General features: G+C 34.6%; 1 protein-coding gene across 1 annotated transcript in view; it reads right to left on the reverse strand.

The window, feature by feature from the left end:
* The window catches only part of LOC145263093 (myosin catalytic light chain LC-1, mantle muscle-like), an 88,860-nt gene that overhangs the window by 41,676 nt on the left and 35,062 nt on the right, over window positions 1-12,122 (reverse strand). Inside the window, exon 2 of the mRNA XM_080119994.1 lies at window positions 2,536-2,682. Coding sequence (XP_079976120.1) covers window positions 2,536-2,682 — 147 coding nt within the window. The remainder of the gene's footprint in view (window positions 1-2,535; window positions 2,683-12,122) is intronic.

A 12,122-nucleotide genomic window follows, 5' to 3' on the forward strand; every position in this document is an offset into this window, starting at 1 on the left:
GAATCAGTGTGATGAAAAGGTATATCTTAATAATCAGAAGCCAACCACAAAAGTTTTAAGTAAATAAGCTTTGATGTATGTCCCAATGTTATATAGGGGTCTTATTAAGAGAGTCTTATTAAGAGAGAGAGAGAGAGAGAGAGAGAGAGAGAGAGAGAGAGAGAGAGAGAGAGATGTTGTTGTTGTAAGAGAGATTGCTCGTGTTATGACGATTCATATTTATTAAAACTGTTCATACTTAGACGTGTAGAAGAAGAAAGCTCTTAGAGTGAGGAGATAGTGTTCAGACAGTCTTAGTGTTGATATGAGATGTAGAGACGTGTATGTAAGATGTGTATGTTAAGACATTTTATAACACAGACATATAGACATATAATAACAATTCAATTTACCGTTTGCTGGAATCACAACACAAAGACGACGTTTACAAAAACACCTGATGGTTTTATTTCTTCACGACCGGCCATGGTTTTCATCATCAAGAATTCAAAGCTTCACATATTAAGTTTCAAAGTGATCGTCTCGCTTCTAGACGTTCGAATTCCAAGCTGGACTGTCGCCTGTCCCTCTCAAACTCACTCTGCTTCTGTCTGTCCAACTCTAAAGTTTTTCTAACTATCTCTAGAACTTTCTATTTTCCATGACGTCATACACATGTTAAAACGTGCCTTCTTTCACGTGTTCTGGACATGCGTGTCCAAAACTTTTCCTTTTTTACAAAAGGAATTTTAACCTATACTCAGTAACCTATTTTTCCAATATGTTAAAAACATTATCTTATAGCTGCATTCTTTCAATTGAATTTTCATAACAAAATTGACAGTGCACATTCTTTTCTTGAAATATTTTATCTCTATTCTAAACAATCATTTGCTTTACATTCCTTTTTCTAATTCTCACACGTAATCTATTTCTAAACCTAAATTACGAGGTTCGAATTTCGTCTATTGATATTTCATTTTCATTTTAACTAAATCTCTCTATTTTTATACTTACATGAAAAGGGGACAGCCCTTATCATGTAACACCAAAAGAAATAAAATAGTTAGAAAATAAGACAAAGCTCTAATTAGTAAAACAACCAGGCGAAAGAAAGGATCATGATGCATTTGGGCGAAGAGTCGTCGATTTCGTGAAGCGGTAAAATGGGACCTCGGTTTACGGCATAAGGGTGGCTGGATGAAGCAGCTGATATGGATCATAGGATGTACTACCCTACACCCAAAAAGGAAATGCCAGGGAAAACAGAGAGAGATTCTGGTCTAAGAAATAATTATGGAGTCAGTTAGAAAAGGGCTGATCTTTATTAGGCAAGTGCTTGTACAGATATAGAGGGAAAATGTACTAGATTTTAAAAAGGCGTATATTTTTTGAAAAATAGGAAGGATAGGCATGTTACATGGAAAATGACTTTCCCCTTTCCATGCCAATAAGAAGACTATTAGATAAGTTAAAATGAGATTAGGATAAGTCTAGAATCGAACCCTGTAGGCAGAGTTAAGAAATGGAATGTTAGAAATGTTGCAATTGCCTTATAGCTCAGGACAAACATAGATCGCTATAAATAGTTACACATTTTTGTATCTGTTATAGTAAGTAAAATTGAGCTCAATAGAGGCGTGTTTGCAAATGTATTATAGCTCAGGACAAACATAGACTACTATAAATATTTACGTATTTTTGTATATGTTTATTATAACAGACTTTACAGACTTTTTGCTGTTCTCGTACTTTTATTGCATAATAATATAAGTCTTTTTGAATCTTAGTATGCACCCATTCTTGTACCAATAATTATTGATAGTGGTTATAGCTAGTCGAGTATTTTTTGTGAAAGTTTGGCAAGAATCTGATAGGCCCTGAACTGGCATCTAAGCTTCAGCCTCTGACCCATCGACGAAACGTTGCATCCCTCTGCTTGTTCTACAAGTATTTTAGTGGTGAATGTTCTGACGAACTGCAATCACTTGTGCCCCCACGACGTAGATACCCTCGACAAACCCGACAGGCAGCTAAATCCCACCCCCACAGTAGAGATCCCTAGATGTAAAATATCTTTCTACTCCAGTATTCTTCCCCAGAACCGCTAGACTCTGGAATTCCATTCCAGGTTCCTGCTTCCCTAACTGTACTGAAATGCAGAAGTTCAAGTGCAACGTGAACCGACATCTTGCTGCCCAAATCCCTACATAGTATCCCAGTAGTTGCTGCCCCTGATAGTAGCCCCCTACACCAAAGTGGCAATGTGCCTTGTTTGGGGTGAAAATGTAATAAAAAAAAAGAAGGGCCATAAATTGGAGTTCAGACTAGCTCCGATCTATAGTCCTTCAAATATCTTTTAGTTCCTTGCATCAAGTGGCTTTGTGTCTTGTCTGAAGCAATTTCCGTAAAAAGGAACTAATTCTACTTGGGAATCAGTGACATTAATTGAATCAAATACCAAAATAATTAGAGGTTAGTGTTAGGGTTAGGGTTAAATACTGAAATGGTTAGAGCTTACTCTCTATTAAGAGGGAAGAGAGGAAAACATTTTACCTGGCTTTTTCGTTCCTCCGTGTCTCTTCACAAGTTCAATGGTTGGGTTCAGCCCGACGCATCGCAATAAATCGCCAATTTTGACCGCATCAATCAATCCATCACGACCATCCCAAAAGTCGAACAGATCGAACACTTCCTGAACTTCTGCAAAGGTAACAAAAAAGATTAAAAACAATCGATTATTAGATTATCAACACAGCGTATATGTATTTATAAATCTACTAGACTAGAAGATGTACCCGGCGTTGCCCGGTATTAAAAGTAACGTTAAATTCCTTTAAGAAAAAAATGAAGTAAAAAACGGAAAGAAACTGAGACATGCGCATGCGAGTTTAATGCTTTTTTTTAAAAACAGTTCACTTCTTGTAAGTAAAAAAAAATACTCAAGCTGAGATGAAACCAAAACCTAAAGACAGTGAGTCAAGTACGATAACCATTAAGCCAGTGTGACACAATGTTTAAAAAGTATTTTCAAATCTACTTATTTTTAACATAATGTGAAAGATTTGCTCATATGCAGACGTGAAATAGTTGACAAACAGATAAAAATTCGGTGACTCTCAAGTAATACTTTTTTAATTTTAACCCCTTAGCAACACTTTTTTTGGATGAAAACCGATTGAAAAGTTTTCTAAATGTCTGAATACTCTATATACCAAATTTCAAGTCTGGTGATCAAAAATTGGTTGAGTTTGAGAAGCGTCTTAACACACACACACACACACACATACACACGCACACACATACACGCACGAACGCACAAGCACACACACACACGCGCGCGTGTACACACACACATACACGCACACACACACAACACACACGCACACACACACGCGCACACACACAGCACACACACACGCACACACACTCGCACACACACATACACGCACACCCACACACGCACACGCACACATACACGCACACACAAACACACATACACACATACACACACACACACATTCTCACTTTTATAGATTAACTAGAAGAGCGTTAAATTCCTTTAAAAATAATTAAGTAAAAAAAAACGGAAAAAAACTGAAATATCTGCATCACTTCTTGCAATTAAAATAAAAAATACTCAAGCTGAGATCGAAAGCAAAACCTGAAGACAGTGAGTCAAGTACGATAACCATTAGGCCAGCTTCACACGATCTCTAAAAAGTGTTCTCAAACCTACTTATTCTTAACATAATGTGAACGATTCGTACATGCGCAGTTGTGAAACAATAGACTAACAGATAAAAATCCGATGACCCCAAATTATCAATGTTTTAGTTTTCGTTTATTGACTCTTTACCAGCCCCTTTTCGGGATGAAAACTGATTAAAAAGTTCTCCACGTGTCTGAATACCAGATTTTAAGTCTGGATACCCTATATATCAAATTTTTAGTTCGTTGAGTATATAGGTTGAGAAGTGTCCTCACACATACGTTCTCACTTTTATAGATAGATAGATAGATAGATAGATAGATAGATAGATAGATAGATAGATGGATGGACTAGCTGTCTCTACCCGGCATTTACTGGGATTCATTAATGTCATTTTATTTAGTTTTCAAAGTTGGATTACATTTTAAAAGTCACACAAGAAATAAAATGTTAGTATTTAATTAATTATTTCAATAGTTATGTAAAAATAGACGAAATAGGTAAATTTATAAAACAATGTGAAAGTTACACATAGATGAGAAACACGCATATATACAGAAATAGGCGAGGTAGTCAGAAAATGTTACAAAATTGAGAAAACGTGACTGATAAGTCACCTGTTAGATATTTGTAAAGTCGAATGACATAGGAATAGTTTGAAGGCAAGTTATGAGTTAGTTGAGGAGTCTTGAGTGAACGAGCTGGAAGAAGTAGACGGGACATGCAAGTTGGGAATCGTTCAGCTATGGAAACAGTCAGCTGGAAAAACAGTAATATGTAATGTGTAATCCCTAAAAAACAAAAAGTTGCAACACGAATAAATGCAAATGTGGCAAAACAATTCGGTTGTCTGAGTTGTCAGGGAATAAAATAACTGACATTTTCAGAAGCTCACCTGGAACAATACAGCATTGGTTTCGAATAAAAAGGTATGTCATTCCTTTGTCTGGGCGAGCAGACAATGGTGCTTTTTGTCGCGTTTGTTGAACTATTGTTGAAGGTACCTATATCTGTTTATTACATATGTTAAAGATGCACACACACACACACACACACACACACACACACACACACACACACACACACACACACACACACACACACACACACACACACACACGCGCGCGCACACAACAAACATTACATAGATGACTAGATAACATGTCACGATTTGGCCCCCTCGTTTATACATACAGAATATATACACCCGTTATGTACATAATATACACTCCTCCATGTCATACAGAACCCCCAGTATGCAACACTAGCTGTCTCTCTATCAAGCATTGCCCGGGATTCATTAATGTCATTGTATTTAAAAAGTAAAAGTTTAAAAAAAGTAGATTTGCAGTTGGTTTATTTAGTTTTAAAAGTTGATTTTACATTTTAAAAGCCCCATTGTCTGTTTGCCTAGATAAGGGAAGGGCATACCTTTTTGGTCAGAACCAACACTGTATTGTTTTAGGTGAGCTTCTGAAAATCTAAGTCATTTTCTACCCCGACAACTCAGACAATCAAATTGTTTTTTCACATTTATTCGTGTTGTGACTTTTTGTTCTGGCGTTTTCCGGGATTACATATTACTGTCTTTCCATAGCTGAAAGATTTCCAACCAGTTGATAACTTGAATGTCTCTAAACTATATAAAAACCAAATGTAAACCCGCTATTAAAACTAAATAAAATGACATTAATGAATCCCTGGCAATGTTTGATAGAGGCAGCTAGTGTTGTATACCGGGGATTCTGTATGACATGGAGGGGTGTATATCATGTACGTAACGGGTGTATATATTCTGTATGTATAAACAAGGGGACCAAACCGTGTACATGTTATATAGTCGTCTATGTAATGTTCGTTGCACCATTGTCCGCGAGTGTTTTAAAAGTAGGTTTACAGTCGGTTTATTTAGTTTTAAAAGTTGGTTTTGAGCTTGAATGTCTACTAGACACTATCCTCGAGTGTCTAATGTCTCTCTGTGTAGGGGTTTGTCAGAGCAACCTGGCATCAGGATACTTTTTCCATAGAACTAAACCCTGACCAAATATTCAAAATCACATAGTATTCGCTGGCCAAATAAGATCTCCTCACTATGGCTAACCCACATTAGCTTTTACGAGGAATGGTGCACCTTCTCCAAGTGATGTTACTTCAAGTAATAGCACGAAGCTGGATACTCCACCAGACTAGATAAATTCTTGTCCTGGAATCCAGTAAGACCATGAGACCAACATGAAAGATATACTACAACGTACAAAAATGGTTAATTGAGGAGAGGAAAATTATGTTCTCGATTTCTTTACTAACTCAGTGTTTGAGAAATAAAGAACTTAAATGGAATATCTATGTATCTTATATAGAGTTCAAGTGTTAGCCCCAGGATCTGAGAACTTCGACTGAAGTAAAATAAAAAGAAAATAAATAAAATGTTAGTATTTAATGCTTTATTATTTCAATAGTTTTCTAAACTAGATGAAAGGTAAACTCATAAAACAATATGAAAGTTACGCATAGATGAGAAACACGCACACATACAGAAATACACGAGATAGTCACACAATTGTATCAAAATAGAGAAAAGACACAAGAAGAGGAGATATGAACAATTGTTCATTTAAACGAGGTTAAAATATATTATCTCCGTTATATTATTTGAGTCATTTATTTTTTAAATTGTCGCCATCATAGTAATCTTTCTAACCAGAGAATCATTTTCTTAAGCAAACTAAAGCGAAAAGCCTTTTAGTATTGTACGTAATAATGCTGGAAGGTGTGTGGGGGTGGAAGATAAAGCGACTGTCAGATACGATGCTATTTAGATATTAATTCTAAAATCCATTGATTTTTGAAAATTCTATGAGATAGTGAAAGATCCGTGATATAAAATTAGAATAAGTCCGATTTGAATGACGCCGTGGAAAGTAAAGAATAATATGCTGAGATATGATTGTACCTGGCACACCCTGAGAAGTTTATATTCATACTAGTTAACGATACGTCCCCGACACTCTGATGGAGCCTTGGTCATTTGATGAGTAGAGAATAAACTTGCATCTGCGGGATGGAGGCATGGTTCTGGGTAATCGTAGGAGGTCCACCCTCCCAGGTCTTGTCACCCCCCCTCTCTGACTTTCGAGTGGAGTAAGTTTATTGCTTACTGCCTGAGGCGTACCTATCGGGGAATTCCGACAAGGCTGTCCAGACAATGACCTTCCTTTAGGTGGACTGGCTTGACTCTCCTCACTACCTTCCGACCTTGTGTGGTGGGAAGAAAGTAAATATCTACGACTATAGTTCCGCATGCCGAAACGTGCGCGTTTCTTTATAGATAAGTTTCGCTTCTCAACAAACAACCATTTTGGACCCCCCCCCAAAAAAAAACGAAAACAAAACAAAAACAAACAAAAAAATAAAACAAAGGAAAACAGGAAACTGTTTGGAAACAGTTTAAAAAAAAATCGTGTTCCTATTCTTTTCTTTTTTTTTTTTCTTAGGAAGTTTATGTCTTCCTTGCCCAGCTCAACTACAGACTGTCCAAGAAGCTTCTATGGAATTCCATTATCTGTTTTATTTATATTTATCAGTTATTTATCTATTTTCGCTTGTACAGACTCGTTTTTCATTCCCGATGTTTTATCTTTATCCGTAAAAGAAAAGTAAATAAATAAACGCCTTCTTCATTTGCTGATGAATTTCGTTTTTTTTGTTTTTTTTAAATAGCTTTTATCTTTTGCTACGACGTGCAACCTTATCATAGCCATTTCCCTAAGCAATAACTCTCGTTTTTTTTTTTTTTTTCGCTTTTTTTATCCACAATAGTTTCTCACTTAAGTTTTACTATTCCTAGCAAGTTTGTCGTTTTCAAGATATCGCTAGGCAATGACTTCTTTTTTTTTTTTTTTGTGGTGGTGGTGGGGGGGGAGATATGGTTTTAAAATTCTTATTTTACAGGAGAGAGGGGGAGGCGAAATTGATTATTTTCCTCAGCAAACGTGAATATTCTTAAAATGCGTCTATTCAATCTACAATTTTGATAATGAAGTATGACAGACCATCGAAAATATTATTTCAAACTTATGCATGACAGAGTAAGAAAAATGTTATTTCAAACTTAAATATAACAAACTAACGAAAATACTTTCAAACTTATGTATTACAGATTGACGAAAATACTATTTCAAATTTAAGTATAACAAACTGGCGAAAATGCTATTCCAAACTTAAGCATGAGAGACCAACGAAAGTGCTATTCAAAATTAAGTATGACAGATCAACGAAAGTACTCTTCAAATTTAAGCATGACAGATCAACGAAAATGCCTTCTCAAAATTAAGCATAACAAACTGACAAAAATGTTATGTCATACTTAAGCATGGCAGATTAACAAAAATGCTATTTTGAACTCAAATATGACAGACTGATGAAAATTTTATTTCAAACTTAAGCATGACAGACTAACGAAAATGCTATTTCAGCTTTAAGTACTGTGACACGGTGACCAAAAATGCTATTTAAAACTTAAATCATAATCATCGCTTGAATCCGAAGATTCCATTGTCGGCATTGGTTTCCCAATATTTTTCTAGTCAGATTTTTTCTAGAAAAGCATTGAAGGATTATGGGAAGGATCACGTGAAGGTAGCCAACATCCTAAACGAAAGTAATTTTTCTGGCACGAATTGGATTCGAACTTGAGCTACCCAGGTTGTTAGTTCGTGTCATTAACCACTAGACCCTCACCACGTCCCAAACTTAAGCATGACAGATTGACGAGAATTCTTTCTAAAACCTAAAGATGACAAACCGATGTAAATGTTGTGACAGACCATAAAAAATCTAAATATTGATTTACTTGTCCATACGTTCTGTGTTACAAAAAAAACCCATTATCATCGCAAATATTAATGAATGAGAAACGAATTACCTCCCTTTATAGTCGCTCTTTATCAATTAAAACTCATTAAAACCATTTCCTCTCCAAAAATTTCAACAAAAAAAAAAAAATAAATAATAAATAAATTGACTATTTTATTATATAGTAGAACCCCGGGATCCGGCATTAAAAATTAGTAACAAAATACATTACAGTATATAATATACATGTATATAATCAAATAACATTGTAAATAACACCGTAAGACGAAGCTAATATCGTAACCAGAGGCCGGAAAAACATCGTATTCCACATGAAAAGCCCGTATCCTAGAGTCATCGTATCCAGGGGTTCTACTGTATAATAAAAAAAAGTCATGTTAATAGGAGACTGTAATTTTTTTTATTATAGTTTTTTTTAAATTTTTAAATTAAAAAAAAGTATACAAGTGAATTGACATCTGTACGTTTATAATTTATATAAAATATTATTAAACGAAAACGAAACAATGTGTTGTGTGTTGAATGTTCATTGAAAAAAAAATCTAATTTTTTAAAAATCAATTCTTTTTAGTTTTAAAAAGTTTAAAAAAAGAATTTGCTAAAAAATTGTCTTAAATTCGTCGTTATGTATTTTAGTTTATTTTTTATTCATTTTATTAATAATGTGGGTGCTTGTGCACTTATTGAAACGTGGGGTTTGTTTTACTGTACACATAGATTCGAAAAAAGTTGTCAAAAAACAAATATATAACAAATAAATGTAATCAAAGGCAAGGTAACTTACTTTTCTACCTAACTGGATATGTTTTTAGTGTTTTTATTTAATGTAACATGTTTATTCAGCTCGAAAAACATTTTAGTGTATTGGAAAATTTAAAATGGCGCCCGAATCTCGCTTTGACACGGTAAGTTTGGGGAAAGGAGTTAAAAATAAAAAATATGCAAAATACTGTTAAAAACCCACCGAATATATGCCAACCTATGTCACGGTAATATATATTGAGCGAGTTTTTAACCATATTTTGTCTAGCTTTTTTTAAAGTTTATTACGCCTTTTCCCAAACTTACCGTGTCAAAGAGAGATTCGGGCGCCATTTTAAATTTTCCATTACATCGGTAAACACTATATGTTTTTCGAGCTGAATAAACATGTTACAATACATAAAAACACTAAAACATATCCAGTTAGGTAGAAAAATAGTTTATCTTACCTTTGATAACATTTATTTGTTATATATTTGTTTTTTTTTACAACTTTTTCGAATCTATGTGTACAGTAATACAAACCCGAAACGTGTTATCTTTAAAAAAGTATATTCAAGTTAAATTAAAGTTTTACGATATCAATTTTTTAAAATTGAATTCTTAGGTAAAAGTGCTAAATAGTTACAAAACACCCTCGTCTCCCGATGGTAAGAATGGCTTTCTAAATAACAACGTTATTATTTCAGCACGGTTCAATAAGTGCCCCAGTACCATAATGTGTTTTAAAAATTTTCAACTACCATGGAATTTCCACGGGTTCTGCTAGTTCGTGATAATATTGTTGCGGTTCTAACAACAATCACGGTTACTGCATGGGATGGATTTGAAGTGAGATTTGTTGCAGCTTATATGTAAGTGATGAAACAAAATGATATAATGTCTCGATAGATAGAGGGGTAAGACTTTTCGTACTCCCCTTCTTGAATGTAATCAGAAATCATTCACAGTCAAACGAATGCATCAGTTAAATCTCTCTCTCTCTCTCTCTCTCTCTCTCTCTCTCTCTCTCTCTATATATATATATATATATATATATATATATATATATATATATATATGTATATATATATATATATATATATATATATATATAAAAGTGAAAGTGTGTGTGTCTATCTGTGTACATTTCCCTACGCAATAACTCTGCCAATTTTAAGTCTACAGACTCGAAATTTGATATACAGGATACTGAGATTTGGGGAAATCGATGTGATCGGTTTTCGGCCAGAAATTTGGCGATTAAGGGGTTAAAGTTCAACGATCTGACCTTTGAGAACTCTACCAAACTCCTCCGACAATTTTGAGTCTAAACACTTGAAATTTTAGATATAGCTTCATTGGACATGAATCTAACTTAATAACATGATTTGAGCCCAAAACAATAATTTTTAAGGGGTCATAATAGGGGTCAAAGTTAAAAAAAATTGACCACTTTTTTTTTTTGCTCATCTTCAAATAACCGGGCAACGCCGGGCACTCATGCTAGTAAAATATATTTTCGGTAAAAACGTTATTCTCATCCTTCTTCGTAGATGTACCCGCACAGTCGAGTGAAATGTACCCAGAAAACATCGCCATCTCTGGCATAAACAAAATACATACGCCACTCCACCGCGGGATATGTATCAACTATTCTAAATCTACAATAATTTGTATTATTTTGGATTATTTAGGCTACTATTCTCATCTTGTTTGTTATTTTCACGCTTTGGCCAATGTAATCTCTGACCCTTTCCCTGTATCGAGCTTTGGTGTGAATCTATAACTAAAACACAATTTTAGACCTTCGAATCATGTTCAAAGTGTAGTAACTACTTAGTAATCAGAGAGAAAGATTAATTTTTAACTGATGAGAAAGAGAATTAAATAGTTAGATAAATAGATAGATAGATAGATAGATAGAAAGAGAGAGAGAGAGAGAGAGAGAGAGAGGTGGTACAGAAATTAAGAAAGGTGAGTGAGAGGCGGTTTATAGAATGAGGCTTTATATAGTTTTAAACTCTTCTATTTTGTTGTCCAGTCCATAGCCCCGGGCAATGTCGGGTAGTATTACTATAATTGCTTGAGTCAGCCGCACTGTTTATCTAGCAACGTAATTGTACAGCCAATCACACACACCTATGGTTTAACTTCCGACAGGTTTAGGTACGTCACAAAATAAACAAATGATTCAGACATTTCTCAAATAGTTCCTTAACAAAAAGCAAGCAAAACAACATTAAAGACCAATAAAACCTCAGACTATATTAAGTGAGATATATATATATATATATATATATATATATATATATATATATATATATATATATATAAATATAATTATTTTTTTTTACTATAATAATTAAATACCTACAGACACTAGTGTTTCATCCTTTCGGGATTCTTCAGTGAAGGGTGTCACGATTACTACCAGTCGAACGATTCGAACCCCGCGACACGAGACATCTCTGGCTCGATTAGCGGAGGCCGTATCCATTCGGCTACCATTAACCGTGTGAAATAGCGTTGAATTTTAAACATTTTAATTTAAATGTTCATTACGTCAGACAGACAGTGATCAAATCGTTATACGATGATCTACGCATAAGAGCTAAATTGACCGACTTTTAATTCAACTGAAAGTGCTCAACGATAAGAAACGAATTTCTTAAAGGGGCTGTCATAATTATTTTTTTTTTTTTACTATAATAATTAAATACCTACAGACACTAGTGTTTCATCCTTTCGGGATTCTTCAGTGCAGGGTGTCACGATTACTACTAGTCGAACGATTCGAACCCCGCGACACGAG

Source organism: Euprymna scolopes, chromosome 38 (assembly GCF_053919585.1).
Source record: "Euprymna scolopes isolate OS-2025 chromosome 38, ASM5391958v1, whole genome shotgun sequence".
In the NCBI taxonomy this organism is placed as follows: Eukaryota; Metazoa; Mollusca; class Cephalopoda; order Sepiida; family Sepiolidae; genus Euprymna; species Euprymna scolopes.